Source organism: Hermetia illucens, chromosome 5 (genome assembly GCF_905115235.1).
Source record: "Hermetia illucens chromosome 5, iHerIll2.2.curated.20191125, whole genome shotgun sequence".
Classification (NCBI taxonomy): Eukaryota; Metazoa; Arthropoda; class Insecta; order Diptera; family Stratiomyidae; genus Hermetia; species Hermetia illucens.
The window spans coordinates 41,022,839-41,044,535 of record NC_051853.1 but is presented as its reverse complement, the minus strand read 5'-3'; the positions used below and the strand labels follow the sequence as shown (position 1 = coordinate 41,044,535).

Genomic DNA, 21,697 nt, shown 5'->3' with positions numbered 1-21,697 from the left:
TGTTATTTCTTTCTTAATCAGTCTTATGCACCCGACGACAACGACTCCTGTAGGGTGCAATTTAGAAGTGGTATAAAATTGCAAAGCCTCCATTACTCTTGACGTAAAATTCACGGACCTCGTAATATTCTTCTCATGCTTTCTCGAAGTAATCATACATGACCAGGACTGTAAAGGAAAACTCCGGGCCTAAGGTTACTCTATGTTAAACAATGTATATGTTTTTCTGTGAAAGTTAAAGTTTCAGTCCCTTGGGAAAACTCCGGTGCTGCGAGGAACCGTTCTTTTCCCTTCGTCATTTCGTCGGGCATATCTTGTGCAAAAACTGAATAAATTCCTGAAATTGAAGAAAAAACAAAAACAAACCATGAAACTATCAGCGCCTTGTTAGGACAATTACCAAACTTTCGTGTTGCCGATCGTTCTTTCCCCATCCATAGTACTGAAAATCATAATTGATCTTTAAACGGCTGAAATTAATATACAATGGTATAGATATTCTCTGTTCCCTGTTCTGCTTTTTATAAAATAATTGTTCACCCTTAAATTTCGGACACCACAGGCGCATCAGTTGATGTCCGATGGAATATTAACCTAATGTTTACTCCTCAACATTAGTTCAACCACATCCTACTCGAATCCTGGTCCCGCTTGCCATAATTAACATACCCCTGACGCAGCAAAGTCAAAATCCACTCTCGTGGAAAATAATCAATGAGCACACCACAAAATTTACTTTAATCTCTCAAAGCGTCCATTATCATAATCAATTTATTCTTCATTTGAGTGCAAATCGAATCACTTTAAGTTAATTTATTACTTACACAATTTTCATTAGCGAAGGAAGAATAACAAACGCATCGCCCACATTCGCTTTCCTTTACATCTGAAGCGAAGAAGCAACTCATAATTTGCTTCTTTGAAAGAACATCTTTTTTTCGGGGATATCCTTTTAGATCCACCAGTTGCTTCTTTCGCTTCTCTCCTTAGATCTTAATCTTTGCTATTACATTTTCGCATTTTTTTTTAATTCTTGTCAGATAATTTTTCGCTTTATTTCGTATCTCAGAGTTCTGAGGAGTAACAAAACAAAATATGGAAAAAAGTGAAACGTGCAAAGGAGAAGAATCCTGTTGCCTTGTGAATGAGCACAAAAGACTTAACAGCATTGTAAAAAAGTTTTCAATGATCTGAAAGATTACGGGATAAAGTCTTGAGAATTCCTGGCATTGAAGAGCAGCTGGTGGTTTCGAAAAAAAGAGGAAAAACGAGATTTACTATCTCCAGGGGTTGTAAGGGCGCTCAAAGCGATTCCTTTGTATGGTATGGACATACGTTCGTCAGAAAAAATAGTTCGCTCTTCAATCATTGAAATGTTTGAAATTGAGCCTTGCAGCTTGTAAGGTGAGGCAGGAAAGTGAATCAATTTGTCGTTAAGATATGTTGATGGCGGGTTTGTTACTAAAGTCCCTGAAGTTAACCGGTATCTAGCGCGAATGGGAAATATGATTGGAAGTAATTTTTATCTAAACGTATTAAAAATCTTTTCGCTGTATCTTTATAGAATATCTTCATACAAACAGTAGATTACATTCGTTATGACTTTATTTTCTTTTTATTATCATTATTTATAATAGTTATAACCTAGATTTTACAATTTCACCCTAAGCTCTATAGTGCGTTTTTCGTTTTTACTCCTCCATTTTAGTACATAATTTATACAAATGAAATAAACAATTTCCTCCCAACTTAGTAACAAAGACCCGAACTTTAACGGTCCATTTAGAAAAAGTAAAAAACATAAAACTTGCCAGGATCTAGATAACACGTAATTTGGAGGAAAATATCATTTCAGAGCTGGCTCGTTGCTGCCAAAAATTACAAGTTAAATTAATTAAATTTATCGACATTTAGATAGAAATTAAAAAAAAACTTGAACGAGAATCGAGACGAATCCTCTCGTTTTTAACAAAGTCCGTAACTGAGAACGATTCGAACATTTCTTGTATCTATAAACCAACTTTCATCAGTACAGTAGTAAATTTACACTTATCAATTTGTAAACAGGATACCATTGGACAGGTAATGAACTAAATTTTACAACTCCTTGTCGGTATAATCTTATCTAAATTTAGACTGAATTTGAATTGATTTTTTGAAATTTTAATTTTTCAATTTTTTTTCTGATTTTCTCCGCCTGATAGGATGCTAATGTTGCTAAATATATTATTTTGCAAAGAAAATAGCTGTTTTCCTGAATGTCAGCGTTAACAACATGGCGACAGTGACGCCAACGTAAACTGACGTGACGCCATATTGATATTTCACTAGAATTTTAGTTTTTTTTTTCTATTTTGTGTTTAAGAATCTTCCCTTAGAATTTAGCACTGGTCTCGTTGCAAGCTAATGAACCCACGACGGTGGCGTGACACTTGTTTGCGAGTATGGTACTCTCGTGTGCGAGGAATTCGCAGTCGATTGACTTTGCGGCACACCTAGCGTCCCTACTGCTGTCGTTGTAGTAGTTGCCTGCTGAGTATTCGTAAGTGATGTTGTGTTCTGATTGGAAGTTGTTATCGGGATATTGATGTCCAGCAGTCCATCGATGCTAAGCTCTTGCTGAATTAACTGAAAAGATATGCAGAGAAGGATGTTGTGGAATTTGTTGCATGACAATTATCCAGGGGTTGGAGGGTGCCCAAGAGCGAAGGGAGGATGGTAAATGTTTACAAACAACTCACCTCTTCTACGTTGCACTCTAATCCGCCTTGAAAGGTATCCAGATTGAATTCCTCTATTTGCGTCTGTTGATTATTTAAAGCTTCTATGAATTGACCCATTAATGTTGATGGCGCGCTTTCTGCAAGGTAAATAGTAAATATTTTTATTGTTGTACGTATCACAAAAAGCGAGGGATAATGCTGCAAGGTTCAATAACATACGACTCTTAGCAAGCGGAAGTAATTATTTTGTTCCGCAAATAGTCTATTGACAATCAGTAAGTTTTACACGATTTTCATACACAAACGTGGAGGCTAGAAAATGCTAAACAGCTTCCTCATGTTTACCCATCTGTGGACGATAGTATTTTGTTGACTAGGGGTGAAAAATATAATGTGTTGCAGTTGGTACGACGGAACTTTCATAGTTGCTTGAGAGGACGAGTCTGCTTTTATAATAGCAGAAAGACCTTATGCTATTTGGAGCCTCTTGATTTCTCATCGCTTCCAACAAGCCTCGCTGTGGTACTTCCTGAATACGTCGACATACTGAAGGCTTCTCTCATAAATGGGCCAATTGCATCAAGGACTTATTCTCCAAAGCCATTGCCATGAAGGCCCAAGGTGTATTCAAAGAGAAGTTACAAATTGCACCAGACGCCTTTCTCATTTAAGAGCGAGGAAAATTATCAAGTTTAGAACGGTCGTTCCAAAAGCTTTCCTCCGAATCAGGACCTTTTCTTCATCATCATCATCATCAACGGTGCAACAATCGGTATCCGGTCTAGCGCTGCCTTAATAAAGAACTCCAGACAGCCCGGCTTTGCGCCGAGGTCCACCAATTCGATATCCCTAAAAGCTGTCTGGCGTCCTAACCTACGCCATCACTCTATGTTAGGCAGGATCTGCCTCGTCTTCTTTTTCTACCATAAATATTGAACCAGATTTTATAGATTTCGTCGTTATGTAGGCTAGAACTTTTCTTCGACCGATAATAATAGACTGGCCCTGTAACAACTGACAAACTGGACCGCGAAAATTTGAATGATTATCATTATGGAGAAAATTGAGACTTTTACGCAAAACCCCGCGATTCCCTTAATCGAAATCCTTACACGTAATTCGGAATAATCCATATAGCCGCATCAGTGGATTGCAAAATTTACTAACAAAACCGTGTTTTATGATTTTTATACAAATGTTTATTCACAATTGATTAAATAGCTTTTTCTTGTCTTTTGTCTGGGAATTGAGAGTGCTCTTATCCATTTGATGTCGAATCGGACCAAATAGTGTGCAATTTGCTGGCGACATTTTTTTCAGTCCACAAATCCCGCTTTTCGGGCTTAGTACCCAAGTAATCAAAAAAAGGACGAAGACGCCATCGAGTTTCGTCCGACGTAGGGCAACCTATCAGAGCGTTCCTTACCTCCGCTTGGAGAACCCGCCCGATTCGCAACTGTTAACACACGTTTATCTAATTGGCAATTACAATGTGAGTGCGAATTCTATCCAATGTAAATCCGCCTGAAATCGTCCAAATTAACAATTGTAAATACAGTCAGCGGGGACAAAAAGTTAGCATTCAATACGAATAAAAACCGCTTAACTACTCCAGAGTTACTCATCGCCTCTGGACAGGCAGTGAATTTTTGTACGTGCCTAAAACAGTGTCATATATTTAGAACGGACCTCCGCAGGACACAGGCATTAATTCTTTAAATGGTTAGGTGATGTAATATCACAAAAGTTACCGAGCATTATCCAAACATTACAATATTACTGCATTACCTAACATCACCGCAAGTGGACGATATTACTTCTGCAATAGGTAACGTAATGTGGCATCACACATCACATTGCAAAACATCACCACCACATCGTAGTTATTGAGCGCTGAGCTGATGCCGACTATCGCTTTTGAATCTAAATACAGTTGACCTTGGTTCCAAAGGAGATAAGAGTGGGGTTCCAAAACGGGTCAATCACATTAAGCACTCATTTTCAGAAAGTATCCAACCGGAAAATTTGTCCACGCACTTGGTATTTAGGCCTCGAAATTCTCTCCATTCCGCGCAAAATTACTACTTTCTAAAAGATACCTTTCATACTTGAAATGTCGAGCTTCCGGTTTCGACTTTTTAAATATTGTTTTCAGTCCAGCTTTAGTCAGTCGTTCCCCTGTCCAGTATAGTAGAATGATCTTATATATATTGATCTTATATATACTAATTTGATCAAAAAGTCTCCAGATGGATTACATGATACAGGATTCATTAATATTATCATCATCAACGGCGCAACAACCGGTATCCGGTCTACACCTGCCTTAATAAGGAATTCCACACATTCCGGTTTTCCGCCGAGGTCCACCAATTCGATATCCCTGAAAGCTGTCTGGCGTCCTGACCTACGCCATCGCTCCATCTTAGGCAGGGTCTGCCTCATCTTCTTTTTCTACCATAGACATTGCCCTTATAGACTTTCCGGGTGGGATCATTCTCATCCATACGGATTAAATGACCCGCCCATCGTAACCTAGTGAGCCGGATTTTATCCACAACCGGACGGTCATGGTATCGCTCACAGATTTCGTCATTGTGTAGGCTACGGAATCGTCCATCTTCATGTAGGGGGCCAAAAATTCTTCGGAGGATTCTTCTCTCGAACGCGGCCAAGAGTTCGCAATTCTTCTTGCTAAGAACCTAAGTCTCCGAGGAATACATAAGGACTGGCAAGATCATTGTCTTGTATAATAGAGCTTTGACCCTATGGTGGGACGTTTCGAGCGGAACAGTTTTTGTAAGCTGAAATAGGCTCTGTTGGCTGAAAATAATTGTGCGCGGATTTCATCATCGTAGCTGTTATCGGTTGTGATTTTCGACCCTAGATAGGAAAAATTGTCAACGGTCTCGAAGTTGTATTCTCCTATCCTTATTCTTTCTGTTTGACGAGTGCGGTTTGATGTTATTGGTTGGTTCGTCTTCGGTGCTCACGTTGCCACTATTCATTAATATGATCATCAAAATTAAGACTATTCCCTTCATAGTAATTTCAGGGAGCCAAACCGCGGGTAATAATTATATTGTGTTCAACTGTTCAACTTTTCAACACAAACTTCTCATAATAAGTAACATAATATCCCCCGTCCATTGTTGAACTTTCTGGCAATAATTAATGATGCACTGTCGCATTCGATGAAAACCGTGAGCGTTACTTTCTTATTCGAGTGAAAACGACCTGTCCTTTTTTTTAGTTTTGGCTCATTCGTATCCTGAATAAACCCAGGTATCGCCTCCAGGAATGGGTGGCTTGATGAATTTTTACTCCGATTCAGGAGATTTGTTGGTAATTCTGAAATTTTTTTTATCAAGGTAATATTTCTTGGTGACGAAGTCAAGTCAGCAAAACAACAAACACCGCCCAATTGACCGAAATTCAAATCGTGCCCATAAGGGTTCCTGAGCTTGATTCTTAATCAATCTTAGTTGAGTTTCAACAACCACTCAACTTGGCTTGGAAAGCTTGGCTTGAAAAGCAAGTAGCAAGAACAGCAGACGGACGGTATCTATTTTTGGGATGCCTCCTACCAGTAAAATATATGAGGAGGAGGGAAAAAAATCAGAAAAGCAACCAAAAAGTAAAAAGAAAACAAAACAATTTCATATTCATCATCATCATCAACAGCGCAACAAGCGGTATCCGGTCTAGGCCTGCCTTAATAAGGAACTCCAGACATCCTGGTTTTGCGCCGAAGTCCACAAATTCGATACCCCTAAAAGCTGTCTGGCTTCATAACTTCGGTTTTCTGTGTAGGGTTATCAGCTCTACCCAACCTCCAACCTGGAGGACCAGTTGGTACAATTTGTCCCGTTTTTAGGCGTACGAGACTCGCCTTCATCCTTCTCCGTCTGCAGCTTTTCGTTAAGAAAGAGCTTCCAGCGGTCACCCAGCTCACCAGCGGTGGAGATAGGGTTTGGTAGTAGAGCTGTTGGTGTTGATTCAGCAGGGGTTTTCCAGGTTTTATGCTCCATCGTGAGTACCAATCCACGTTTCGCCCTGGGACCTATACTACCCTTTGACCATTTCATATTCAATCGAGCCACCAAGAAGTTCGGAATTGGAAAGGTGCTTCACTTTTACGTAGCTGGTATTATACATTTAATGAGTCAAACTGTTCACTTTACTGTGAAAATAACGTTTTATGATGTCTGGATGCAGTAAATTTAGGTAAAATTGTGAACTTTTTTTTAAAGACAAAAACCGCCTTGTAAAATTCACAACCGTGGAAGTATGTTGCTTTTCAACTGGTCCGGTCCGCCATTAAGTGTTTGGCGAAGCTAGGAATCCCTCGATTCTCAAACCTCGACTGGCTTAGATCTGAATTTTGCAAGGCGTTCTTTGTCTTCATTATAAATGCATACACATGTCGTATTTTTTAATTAATATAAGGGAACAAATGCCACCTTGTAATCACTTCGATCACGCTGCTCCCAAGACAGGGGTGAGGCAGCGCCTGATGAGTTGCCTCTGCCCTGGATGAAATCGCAAGTCATATCTCCAAATATGTTTGAAACGAGCGTGTATTTTAGAGATTATGCCGACATGGAATTGCTCTATCCCCAGTATAAAAATATTCTGGTACATAGCATTTCAAGACATAGGCCATTTGGAAAGATCGGAAAACGTTTACACTACGCTACTTTTCTTTTCAACGTATCCTGCAGCTTTCGGGTCGATTGATATCCCTTTTTACTCAGTTAATGAAAATCACCACCTATCGTTTATCGTCGAAAAAGGGCAGACCCTTTAGGAAACCTACATGAAAGAATATCTTCGAGTCATTTGTAAAACCGTTACTTCCTAAAGGACACTCTAATTTAGAGAAAAAAATGTTAAAGCAGGAAGCTTTCCTTACTATGTGTTTCTATATTATTGTGCGCTATAATTTGAATTGTGTCTTACCTTCTCTATTATTATTTATCGTTGGAGTCAATGGCGGACTATTTGATGGTGGTCGAGGGTTCACTGTCGTACCCATCTGCACGGCTGTGGTATATGTCCCTAGCGTATCAGGTGATGCTTCACTATGAGGATACGATGGGGACATTCCAGTTCCTGATGATGGTGACATTCCCTTTAAAATAGAGAAAAAGGCTATTTCATATAAAATTTTTAGACAAGCCTATATCAGTACATACCTCTCTGGAATTATGCAGGCAAGCGCAGGGAAGAGAACCGTGTAAAGGACATTGATTTGCTTGCATACCATAGGATTGAGCAACGGTTGCATGTAACGAAAACGGTTGTGGGGGCTGATAAGGTGGTGGTGGTTGATTAGGAATTCCTGAGGCTGTAACGAACCTACTCCATCCGTATGATCGTTGGTTTGAAAAAGAGAAAAAGCTAAGCTTAGATAAGATCGTCTAGCATTGGAATAGATTTTATTTTTTTAGAGGAAAATTCGTGCAATAAACAGTAAAGTGCTATCACTCATGCAAAACAGAAACATTATTTAAGCCTTTTAGAAATAAATGCAATATCGGATCCTGATATTAAACAATAAAATCAATCAACACTTTAATATTATATATAAAATTAATGCAATTTTCTAAGATATTTGGTAATAAAGCCAAAGGGCTAAAATGGAAATTTCAAATAAAATGCAAGTCACATTCAAGCAATGAAGACCTTAATTATTAAAAAAAACCCATATTTTTGATAAGTCATCATCGAATTTTCATTGGCACCAGATCATAATAGTTACTTTTATGTTTTCTAGATTTAATAAAGCTTTTCACAAGAATTTAGTGGCGAATCTAATTTTTTTTAGCAAAATTTAGTCATCATGAACAAAATAATATTTTCGACATTGTTGATCCATGGGGCATTTTCCAAGTTCCCAAAACAAAGGTTCTAATTTCCACATTTATGAACGGTTAAACTAATAATACTTTCTCGTTAATACCGCAGAAATCGTCACAGAGCATTACAAAGTAGTTCGAACTAAATACGGGGGCTAAAAAACTATACATTGTACAAAAGAAGATGAGATATTTCAGTGTAATTTATTATTCCAAGGGACCCCACTTTGGACTATTTTTCTTCTTTTTTCCCCATATTCATATTCGAAATCCCTAAATTTATTCAGGTCGCCCAAATTTTAGTTCAGTCTCTTTCTATTTAAAAAGACTAACAAGGTTTGATATGCCGAAATTGAATTTTTAAAAACATCGATTTCTTGACACTTTACTAAAAAATTACAATACAACATTTTACTGTAAGAATCCTCTGACACATTCACATACCCTCCTTAAAGTACAAACTAAAACCCAAACTGAAGACAATCAAGCTAAATAAAAAGTAGAAAAGGAAACTGACCCTTGTAGTGAATTTTGAAATGTCAATTCGTCGGCCAGCGATCCTGCTAACTGGTCTAACGCAGAAGTGTTCGCTGACGTGACCGTTGATGATGTGTTTTGGTTGAAGTCCGATGACGATTGCGCTTGGGGGTAGCTCCAATCAGGCTCCACGCCTATTACAGCTGGAATAGGACTCAAACGCCCGCAGGAGCTAGCATTCGATGATGCTCGTTGGCGGAAGTCGGGCGACAATTGGAAGCCCCCGCTACTGATGGAATTATTTTCGTAGAAAAAAACACAAAAAAGCGAAAATTAACAAAAACAAACCAAAATAACGTATGAAACTTAAATAGTAGAATATTTCTAATGGTTTACAGAATATCTGAATCATTGTTACATCTCAAACTTCAAATGCACTTCTTGGGAGCAATCTAATATTGAAAAAAAAACTCGACTACACATAGAAAGCCAAATCTATTGCTACGTATTGGAAACTTTTATAAATGCTTAAGTGAAATTGTCAAAATGAATTTTTCAAACTTCAAAGGAATTACTCGAAATTTAACTTCAAAAGGGGAAAAGTGCAAGCAATATGAAAATTTTCAAAAAAATGAAGCAAACTCGGCACCTATATCATCCTAAAGTTAATAGTTACCTATGCAGAGGACTCTCAGGAAAATGATCAAGTCCTTCGCTCACGCTACTGCTTGGCGAGGGGGTGGCATCATTCAAACCAGTTACACCGGCATTGCGTAAAGCTTCGACACGCTTTTTCGCTCGTCCTCGTCGCTTTTCATATTTCGACGTTTCCATTGACGCAGCCCTTCGCCTCACAGATTTGCCCGGTTTTGCGTCAGGATTCAACATCCACCATGATGATTTGCCAGTGCCTTCATTTTGTACGCGCACAAAGCGATTGTGTAGGGAGAGGTTGTGTCGAATGGAGTTCTGTAAAGAGAATAGAATGGAATATGTTAGTACTTTGGAGTAGGTTAATGCAAAATAAATATCAGAAGCTTGTCATTTATTCTAATCATACAGTATCCACATATTACTTATGAATTAACACAATAATATACTTAAAGAAAGAGGTAAACAGCCTTCCGTTAATAATTCAGTATGTTCAAGTTACAAATCTAACTCAACAATGCAGTCACACGGAACGTACTTAGGGTCTAACTCCCCTGTTAGTTTCGACTATCTAGGCGGCCGGTGATTCATCGGAAAAGATTCGGCCAACCAGTTGACCTGAATCTTCTAGGTAATGTGCGTTCTGTTTATAATATGGATTTTTCATGCATGGTCAGAGTTGATCTCAAAGATGGAGCCATCCGGCTAGTCGGTACGTTTTCTGTTCAAAAGGCGATCAGATGGACAGCATAAGTGACAGGCCTGCGGAAATGTGCATGGCTGCCTTTAATCTCCAGTTGGCTCGATTGAACGAACGCGAGTTTGAAAATTTTAATAGCGATTTGCTCTGTGTGCCGACCCTTTCTTTTACCGCTTACCAGGTGCTCAGAGGTGGCGGCGAGGAAGATGAAGCGGCAACCCTATCGACCAAACCAAAACCAAGTGGTCGAGGAGAACCTCCATAGTGGTGGCACCCTGAGACGCTGTAATCACTTTGGTTTGCCGGCCGTGATTCAGTAGGCGAATGCTCCAAAGACCTAATCAGGGCGATCAGACCCGAGTCTGCACGGAGACTCATCTGAAGTGGCAAATTGGTCACGAAACCTTACCAGGGGTATACTGGTACCATGGGAACCGGGAAAGCCCCTGGACTCACATACTTCGGGTGAACTCCTGCTGTATGTGAGGAAGGCTCGGTTATTTGCGGTTGGCCCCCCTAGTGGGAGTTTCATTGTGGTTGTGGTTGTGCTCAAGCGAGAAGAGACCTTCGGGCCTCGACGTGGTGTTACGTATCAACACGGGTGCCGTACTCCATAGTTCGGTAGAGATTTAGGTAATTCTTGCATCCACCAGTATGAATGCTAAGCCATGCACTTGGTATAGACTGGTACCGTTGTTGCTTGTCTCAGCGGGGCTCTGATTGTGGTCACAAAATCAATCCGTGTCTGAAGAGGACCGTAGGATTAAGTCTCACGACAGGTGCCTACGTAAAACACTATGGGCTTCTACCGCTTACGAGGAGTTCCTATCGGGCATCTACTGGAAACCTAAGGTTTCCCATCCAGCATCTGCCAGAAACTCGACCTTTCATAGTGAACCAATGAATTTTTTTTCCTCCATCATTCATCTCATGTGGCGAGCATATTAAAGCTTTCGTAGCTGGACTAGGGCAAATACATTTCATCCGAATCTACGACTTCCAGAACCCCCGGGAGCGAAAGAGAATACAAACGCATTGGTAACTAAAGAATCAACATTTTAGCATTTTAACCAGATCAAAACTGGAATGAAATCTCCTTATGCCTTCTAAATGATTCAGCATGTCGCATGGATGTTCTATAGGTTCAGGTCAATAGTAGCCCCCCTTAACTCCAACCTAGGACGATCCGATTCACTGCTTATGTGGAGTTCACAGTTCATACCTATCTATCAAATTTCGTGTAAATAAGTGTAACCAGCAAGAGTACGAAATAAGGAGGAAAAAAAACCACGCCACTAAAAGGTACACAGCAGACATAAAGGGGAGTCGCCCATTCTGAAGAAAGGGGCTAAAACCTAGGTGGGTGGGAAAGGAGGGTGAAAGGCGTAAGTGCCCCCAAACAATATGTAAGCGAAAATAACGTAACAGCTGGGTGAATGTTGATCCAATAAAAGCTAATTTCAGGGGATAACAGTTTGCCAAAGTTTAATGACCATCGATTGGAATGAATGTGATGTTTCAGCGAGCTGTCATGGTATCATAAAGGAAACTTGTTTCAGTTAGTCCGATAATGCCGACAACTCGACGATTTTTTTTGCTAATAGTACATGAGGAGTCAAGTCGACACAATCTTCATCTCATGCGCGAGTATTATGTGTTATCTTGATGTCCAGGAAAGATCATCCAAATCTGAAAAACCTGGGAACACATTTGAACATAATTCTGAGGAACCAAAAAGTCGATTTCATGTTGGTGATGAAGGGGCCAAGTAGCTGAAGCTGGAAGGGATACAATAGTCGTCCATTGTCAACTCATAAAGACGGTGCACACAGTTGAACAATATGGCTATTGGCAGAGACATCTTATGTTCGTAATGAATAGGACGTCTATCGAGACCTTCGACGTCTTTGAAGAAATGCTCCAAATGCCAGTGTATGAACTCTTTGCAAGGGGCATGTGCAAGTCCCAACGATCGATCTGACTGATGCAGAAGGAGAGCGGAAAAGAGTCGCATTCTCAGAAATTACGACAAAGACAAATGCATGCTGTGCATTAGAAAGGAGCATCTGGAAAGCAGTTACACTGGAGTGGAAGCGACAAATGTACCGAATTTGAAAAGGCGTGAAAATGAGATTCACACAAATAAATCTCAACTACTGCAAGGTCATCCAGGATTTGCCTTCGTAGAACACCCAGGAATTCGAACCAAAAAATGCTATATTAAGCGGATTCCATAGAAGGGGCCCTATTGTAGTCCATAACCAGCTCTCCGTTGCCGAAAATAGGCATTATATATGCTCACAAAACCTCACATTGAGCGAGGGCATTGAACTTTTAGACACTCTTGCATAGCTAAACATCATCTTGGCCAACTAGGGTAAACCTAAACCAACAAATGTTTTCAAAAAAAAAGAAATCTACGTTTCGCCGAATTTTTTCAGTATCATCAAGGATGACACTAGAAAACATTTTTTAGGTTAAACTCACTGACACTGATTACAATGCGGAGAGAGAAAATCCGTGTCTGGGGTGAAAATTATGCAGAAAGGCTTGGCCCGGAGCCAAAATTATACGGGTGTGAGAAACAAATTATGTGAACCTCCAATTCTTATTCCGGACCTAATCTTTCCGCTCCCTTTCAAAAGGTCTGCATGCGACTCATCAACGCAGAAGCAATACAGATTGTCTGACCTTCGATCTAAAAGGCTCTAGATGGGACTTACTAGGAGGTTAAGAAACTACAAGAAAAGCTCGCAACAATCTCAAGCTAAGTATACTGCAAGGCAAACGAGATAGCTTCAAGCAAATGAGAATTCACACATCTCACACTAATCACGTGTACCAATTTCGTCGTGATTCAGAAGTTTTTCTCTGCTATTCCTTGAACTGCTGAAGATTTACAGACAACACGATACCGGGTATAGGCCATTGAAGTAACCTATTAAACCAGGCCGATCATAATTTGAAGAGAAAAAGAAGACGAGACAGATCTGCCTGAGATGGATCGATGGCGTAGCTGAGGAAGCCAAACAGCTTTTAGGAATATCGAATGGGTGGACCTCGGCGTAAAGCCAAGGTGTCTGAAGTTCCTTATTAAGGCAGGCCTAGACCGGATTACCGGTTGTTGCACCGTTGATGGTGATGATGATCATGAGTTGATTGAAACATGCCTGGACGAAGGTATTTTTCCTCTACCATGAAGCCTAAAGCTAACAAGGCTTTTTATGAAACGTAGTCACACAGGCACATATACCTTTTAGGCAATATAGAAAAAACGGAGTAAGCAATCTACTATAAATTGCCCTCCGTTATTGAGAGTCTCGAAGGTTTATTAGATCGACCATTTGATTTTCGTAGTCAAATTAACCATTGATATGTCGTCGAATTAGTTACTGGCTTCATCTAAAATACAGCTTGAGTGGTGAGCTCCATACTGGTCTAAGCGCCAGAATGGATAATTACACTCTCCACTACATGGCATATGCAAAATATAAATGTACCTCACTGGCTATTTACGGAATAATGCTGATCGACAAGTTGGGTGGTAAGATGACACATATATGATGAGCACAGTTCACCTGATCCCCACGTGAAAAACGCCGCGAGAGAAGAATCGCTAAACAAATGGCAACAACGATAAAGACAGTCGTAAAAGAGTCGTGGGATTAATAGACTGATTCTCAACATCAAGTCTGTATAGGTTTAAACCAGATGATCTCTCGGAAAGTCCGGAACCCGTCCCTAATTTAGAAATGAACGAAAAAACCGAAGAAATATTGCAAATGGTCACAGTGCGACTAAATCTAGTTGGGGAAATGCTTGCGTCCCTGCATCTGGAATACAGTTACCCCACTATGTGAGTAGATTTGATGCAAGCTAAAGAAAGCTAGAAATATCATACCATAATAATAAAAAGAGGCCACTGTCTTTTGACGATTTCCACCTCCGACAAAAGCCGGGCAGACAGGGAGACAATGATTCAATTTTTTTGCTTTCCACAAAAGCCTTCTACCTTTCTACTTTGTTCTGATGATTTTTAAGGTCAGTTGGAACACAGGAGTATTAATCAGTTATACGATCTGTGTTATACAAAAGGTGAAAGCATCCCGGAAAATGCTAAATGCCTTTAATGGAAGGGTCTTGAGATGAATCATGAAATCTCTGAGAAGTACAAATTATTATAAGAGCCTGAAGTTTCGAAGGTCATCAAATTACGATTGACGTGGAATGTATGGAATGCATAAAAAGGTATTCGAAGGAAAGCTGAACAAAGTACTCGAAAGGCCAAGGCATACAATGGACGACAGGAGCTCGACGAGGACGACAATAGCAAGAAATATTCAAGGTATTAATCGAATAAGATCATTATGACCACCCTAAATCGTAGCGATAGAAAATCATCTCTTAAGTCAATGACTCCTACCTTTAAGGAAAGTGCCGAAACACCAACGGCTCTGCCGCCATATCGTTGGATCCAGTCAAAACGCAGCAAGCAAGGAATGGTGACTGCGGATATTCTGCGCCGCAAAACAGGATCTCGTCGTTCCAATCCTCCAAGTTGTAATTCTGGTGCAACACATCCCCCCATCAAAAGCCATTATTATAGAATCGCAGACGCAGAGGCGAAGAGACCGCAGTGATGTTAAAAACGGCCTAGCGGCCAACCAAAATGTTTGTATACAATAACCCGCAAATTTGTGAGCTCCTGGGCCATATAAGTCGAGAAACCCGAAGTCGGACGTTCCAGGTATAAAACGTTTTGTGTGTTTCTTATATTTGGACTGACGCAGAATGTAGCACTCTGAGGCCAACTTATCTCTTTTCGAGACTGAGCTGTCTCTCCTCTTGGGCGATGTGTGGCTTTTCACGGGTCAAGCCTCTCGTCTAGCAAGACCGTTAGTAACTACTAACAAAACGCTACAGATCTAGACTGGGAAGTCGAAAAACACCTCCCCCAATCAAGGGTGTCGTGGGAACCGTGCCCATTGGATAGTTTGCAGTCGGGGGTAACTGAGTGTATTCGTACTGAGCCTCACTGATACATAGTCGCCTCAGTGAGTAAGTTAGAACTTACCGTGCAAGGGGGGCATGGTCCTAACCCGCATACTCGTGGGAATCAAAGATAAAAAAACTACAGCCAAATAAGCGAGACCGCGTACCGCACACAAACTGGTTAACCAGGCGGAGGCACATGTCCGAAATACTGAGAGTCAGCTGATCACACCCAAGAAGGAAGAAGTTGGACATCAAGCAGTGGATCCAAGGTCAACATTGGTATACTACGAGGACGACAACCAACAAACACCACTGGGAGAGCGTGGCTCACCGACAGCCAAGCAGCGATCAAGGTACTTAGGTCCAACCTGGTGAACTCTAAACTGATATGGGAATGCCTTGAGAAACTAAATACGGCTCGTCCAACAGGGTCAGGATACTCTGGGTTCCTGGCCATGTTGAGTTGGAAGGCAATGAGGCAGCGGATGAACTAGCCAAGAAGGAAGCAGGGACGCTTTTACGCGGGCCAGAACCCTTCTGTGGAATCGGACACGAGTTCATAATTATGACATTAAAAAATGAAGAGGAACGGTTGAGAGAACTATACTGGGCGGGCCTACCAGGAATAGAGCAGTCCAGGCTGCTTATTGAGGGATACGAACATAAAGCGCATAAAGGATTGTTTAAACCTCACCAAAAAGAATTTTCGAATCATAGTGGGAATTCTCACTGGTCACTGCCGGCTAAACTATCCCCTAGGGAAGATAGGGATATCTACGGACATTGCCTGCAGGTTCTGTGCGGAGTGTGATGAAACCTCCATATACGTTCTGGGACAGTGTCCGGCACTTGTGCAAAGTAGGTCGAGGCATCTGGGAGAACCAGTTGCAAAGTTGGAAAATCTGAAAGTAGGAAATATACTAAAATTCCTAACGGTTCTAGGACTTGAGAAACTATGATTAATAAGTACACTATAACCAGCAAAAAGGGCACAATAGTTCTTTCCCCTTAACGAACGTTTGTTTCGTTGGTATCTAGCTCACAATGTTTATCGATCAGGCTATTCACTTTGGCTTAAACCTGACTTTCACAGTGTTAGATTACAGTAAATCTACAGCAGAGCGGCAACTTTGGCCTATTATAACTTTGTAAGTAATAATACAATTTCCAATAATCTTAGCAGTATAGTCATATTACTGCAGAATTTTATGACTCTAGAATGAATTTCCACCCAATTTCCAAAAATGTTCTAATATGCCATTATTAACTTTATTCGAACAGATGTCGGTATGAAGTGTATTTGAGCCCTACGGACCGTATAGTGGCAGCTTCATAACTTTTTTTTAGAATTTTCGGTTCGGCAGTTTCTGAGAATGTTGCCTTTAAATACTCGTAAATGTTCACCTTCCAGTCTCCGCACTCCCCTCGTTTGGAAAGTACTAACCGAGACTTTTCATTTGATAACCAACATGACTATATTCGCTGGAAAAAGAACACCCCCTTTTGAATATATGGGGAGCCCTTCGCCCTTAAACTCAACGTAGAATGATGCTACTTATGGCATGGGTGGATGTGCACAGTTCCCACCATATCGGCAAACAGACAGACATTGAACCAATTTTACACAAAACTTTAAAAAATAATGCGTAAAAAGCATAAAGTGTAGATAATTAAACAGACTATTCAATTCAAATAAAATCGACACTGCCAGCCCCTTACGAACGGGGTCGCAGCCCTTACCCTTATTGCGGAAGATAGTATACGGCATCATACCATATACAAACCAGAATAATAACAAAAAAACCTTTCAGAATTCGCTTTTCTTTAGGTGATCGCTGCTAAGTACTTTCGATTGAAGCAACAACCCAAGCGATTACAGGGTTATTGCATTCGAACGTACTATACTCGCGAAAGTCATCCCTCCCACATATACCATGTTCAGTACATCTGGCTCCAAATAGTTTTTCATGTATACATTATGAGCAGGAGTAAAAAGACCATCAATTCTTATTAGTATCTTTATTAAGATGCTACGTACATATGGAAGGATGGAAAAATTAGAACATTTTAAGCAAAACTTAGACGCCAAAAGTTCCTAAATTGAGCCTACTATGAATGTATCACCCGAAATAAAATTGAGATGCTGTTAAGCATGGGCTAAGCAAATTAAATCATTTATACATATGCAGATATGACTGAAATCACGAGGATATTTTATGTATAAGTTCATCGCTGAACATACCCATATCTTCCAAATCTTCTGTATCTGATTACTAACACCAAACGAATATTCAGAATCAAACTTTTCTGATTTACGGCCAAATAAATCCTTCAGTGAGGAAACGTTTATCGCTTTTTTCCCTTCGAAAGATGCATCTCCTGTTTAAAGAAAGTTCAGAATAGTTGCTGGCTGGGCCGATAATAAACTTTCCCTTTCCTCCGCATCTATCACATCGTGAATCCACACAGAATCAGAACAATCTTTTAGGGTTACGTAGATACATATGTATATAAAAGTATACAAAGTAAAATAAAGTAATTGATTTGAATATCGTTATCTTATTCAGTATTTCACCCTTCGGTACAGGAAGGCTACACATAGCTTAGTCTCAAAGTTATTATAAGAGAACTAAGAGTTATCTCGGTCGCGTCGACATACGATTCTAGGACAAACCCAAAAATAGTACTTAGCAGCTACCGCCACCGCTAACTTTATTTCGGTACTTTTGGGCTTTTTTCCTCGTCGGATACGAGCGTATTCAGAGTTTCTTCATTCAAGGCGGGGGTGGCGAGATGGCGCCATCCTGGCGACGGTATCGACGGTATCATTGAGAAACGCGTATTTCCTACGTATATACGTGAAATGTGGATTGCAAGTCGAAAGATGTAACTATTGAGTCTGTAGGGATACCGTATTCCATACGGATAGTAGTTCATCACTGTCGGCTGACAGATTTTCACACATGAACTATTCCCTAGAGTTGACTGAATGTGTGGGGCAGGAAGTAGTGTTGCCCTGGTCATGAATATTGCTGGGAGCGTTTTGGGATGCAGAGTGCTAGGACACCATTAGATGGAAGTAAGTTAACTTTACTTTAGTAACGATGGAAATCAGAATGCTGAGACTAATTCTTTTAATCGTAGTCTGGAATCTAAAGATCCATGTGTTGTTTTGATGACTACAAAGCGATATTGGGAACTTCCTCATTGTTGAAACTCAAGTGCCAAAACACTTCGGGGAAAATAAGACCTAGAATTAATCCGGCATGAATGCGCTGGCAACCCCTATTAAAAGATAAATATACATCTATCTAGTATCATTGGTATACAAACATCATCTCTCACTCTGACCACCAAACGAAGGAGGACAATAACGAGCTGATATGCGGAAAATATGCTCGCAATTTTCAAAGAAGGTAACAAAGACGACAACGAAGACGCCAATCGAACAAAAAACAACGACAGGAAGTGGGCAAAATTTTAAATTGATATTTTAAAAGTTGAAAGCAAGGCTAACTTTCTCCTCAACCGAAGGAAATCTTAATAGAAAACTTCGACAATTTTAAAAGAATAATTTCACATCAATTCGATAGGCTGTCCACATGTAATCCACTTCATCGGATAATAAAGAAAGTTTTCCTTCTCTCGTTTTCGATATTTTAAATTGGTGGCCTAATTTCGAGGACCCTCGTGTATAAATTACTTATTTATGCGACACTTGAATGACGCAATGAAGACAATGATGTCCATTTCTTACGAGTTGGCGAGATTGTCTTGAAAACTGATGTTCAACAGAGATTGTTTTGGGGGAACAGTGGCGTAGTGCTTGTTACTGGGGTTCTGCATGTTCCGCTATCGCCAATAGATACGGCATCAATTGTAATAAAGTAATAGATACAATATCATGATTTATTTTGGGTTACGCATTGGCAAATAACTAATATGCCAACATTCAGTTTTTCTACCAAATCTAAATTAATTTTCAAAACTACTTAACCTAACAGAAATCTGGACAGTTTAAATTAACAAAAGTGAACTTAAGCTAGTAACAATTTACACATGTTGATCGGTATCATGCGGCTTTTGGACGAAAGATGACTAAAACCTCTAATCGTTGTTGTTCATGTTAATAGTGTAGAGCAGTCGCAAGAAAAGGATTCAGGATAGGAAGGTGAGTCAGATATGGCACTAGCCGTTACGCTTAGATGGAGCTCATATTGTTGCGCTTGGAAGGACGACTTTATCTTCCCAGTCGAAAAGACGATTATCATTTCTATCAGGAATGAGGGTTTAGGGGAATCGGCTAGCATATGGTGGAAACTTGCCTCTCTGATCTCAATCTTTAACAAGTCGCGAAACTAGAAGCTAGACGCTTCAGGTATAAAAGGTTTTGTGTATTTCTTTTATAAGGAGATTTGAGTGTGCATTTGTCCCATTAGTATGTAGCACGTAACATATGCATACATATGTGAAAATATAAACTTTCAAGTGATATTGACATTCATAAACTTGAATTTGCACAGAAGCGACAGATTTGACCTAGTATAACTTTATTAGTAATAGTTCGATTCACCAAATTTAGCAGGATCATGCTCTATGCTGTAGCCTACATTGCTGCAAAATTTCGTGGTTCTAGGGTGAACTTAAGGGGAGTTTTGCTCTCAAATACTAAAAATTATAATAATGTACTATTATTAACTTTATTTGAACAGGTATTGGTATGGAGGGTATTTCGGAGCCTAGGCACCATATAGTGGCAGCCCCCTTATTTTTTTTCAGATTTTTTAGCTTAGTAGTTTCTGAGAATGGGTTCGTTAAAAAAATGACCACTTTCAACCCCCGCATTCTCCACCTTTCCAACAAATTTCAAAACTAAGACCGGCTTTGAAAATTACTAACCGAGACCTTTAATTTGATTTAATTTACATGCATGGGCCCCCCCACCTTAAATTCAACGTAAAAGGATGTTACTCACTACATGCGTGAGTGTTCATAGTTCCCACCTTTGTACCAAATTTGGTGTCAATGGGTACAACCGTCTCCGAGAAAAATGCGTGTGACGAACAGACAGACAGACAGGCGGACAGACAGACAGGCAGTAAACCGATTTTAATGAGGTTTTGCGTTTACACAAAACCTTAACAACCGGCTACTAAGGGATTGGGATGCGACTGGCATATTTTAAAGAATTTCAACGCGTAAGTGCTTTGTTGTCTTGAAAGTTTCATAGAAGATTTAAATGGATATGTATTTCGTACGTGACGACGTGACAAAGGATCTGACTTTCCTTGAGCCGCATCTGATGAGGAGAAATGCCAACCCAGAAGATGAAACGGTGGTCAAATCAACTGCTTACAGCAGAAAATCCTGGCGAGCTTATTGCAGTAAAGAGTAGGGTATAACGATCTGAAGGTGCCGTGGTTTAGCGACTTTCTGATGTCAAGGCTGTTTAATAGGTTTGCGTCCACTTGCTTCAGTGAGGGGATGGGAGAAACATAGATTTTTAAAGACATGTTTTTGATATAGAAAAGCATTGTTGTTCATTTGCCCTTTAAGGAAAATTGGTTGTCATTTTCCGGGTTGAGGACCAGTTTCCATTTGGTGAATTACGGCTGAGCCCGCCTAAATATAAATTCACACGAACTCCACCACAGTAGTGATGAGGTTATTGGTATATTGCAGGATCTTGATTGAACTTGGTGTGGGGATGGATTTCGGGATATACCCGGTAAAAAGTGAGAAAATATTAGAAAGAAAGAGTGCCTAGCCATTTGGGATTCCAGCCGGATTGCTATAAGTAAGACGTCGGTTTTCAGGAATATAAGGGCATGCCCAACCGAATGATCTGATTAGTTAGTGAACTGGAAACGTATGGATAGTATTGTTTCTGTCACAGCACACATCTATTATTGAATTGACGATGCGACAATGGAGATACATCTGCAGTTATTCGTGAGGAGGGGATCAGGATCATCCTAATGGGAATTATCGTGATTCTCATTTGTTCAACAAGCAGTGATTGAATAATGTTGACTTAAGGGACTAATTGATACAGAAGGCTTTTTAAGTATCAAAGCACGCTCGACCTTTTGTTCTTGGACATTGCGACTGTTTTGGGCTTGATTTGCGGGATAGCAGCAGAGAATTTATTCAGGGGGAACTGATGCTGAGTCAGACCAATCTATCTAGCTGTTGGTTTGTAGGACAGTGAGGATGGAAGAGTGCTAGTTCATAAAATTGGATGCACTAGTGGGCTTTCACAAAATTGCTGGCAAAATGTTTGCCTGCTT

General features: G+C 40.1%; 1 protein-coding gene across 1 annotated transcript in view; it reads right to left on the bottom strand.

Annotated features, from left to right (window-relative positions):
• Positions 1 to 1,587: 1,587 nt before the first annotated feature.
• LOC119656677 (forkhead box protein O) overlaps positions 1,588 to 21,697 on the bottom strand; it is a 255,751-nt gene continuing 235,641 nt past the window's right edge. The window contains exons 4-9 of the mRNA XM_038063162.1: positions 9,738 to 10,030; positions 9,102 to 9,350; positions 7,922 to 8,084; positions 7,686 to 7,857; positions 2,742 to 2,860; positions 1,588 to 2,628 (exon numbers count right to left, since the gene is read on the bottom strand). Coding sequence (XP_037919090.1) covers positions 2,404 to 2,628; positions 2,742 to 2,860; positions 7,686 to 7,857; positions 7,922 to 8,084; positions 9,102 to 9,350; positions 9,738 to 10,030 — 1,221 coding nt within the window. The 3' untranslated portion in view covers positions 1,588 to 2,403. The remainder of the gene's footprint in view (positions 2,629 to 2,741; positions 2,861 to 7,685; positions 7,858 to 7,921; positions 8,085 to 9,101; positions 9,351 to 9,737; positions 10,031 to 21,697) is intronic.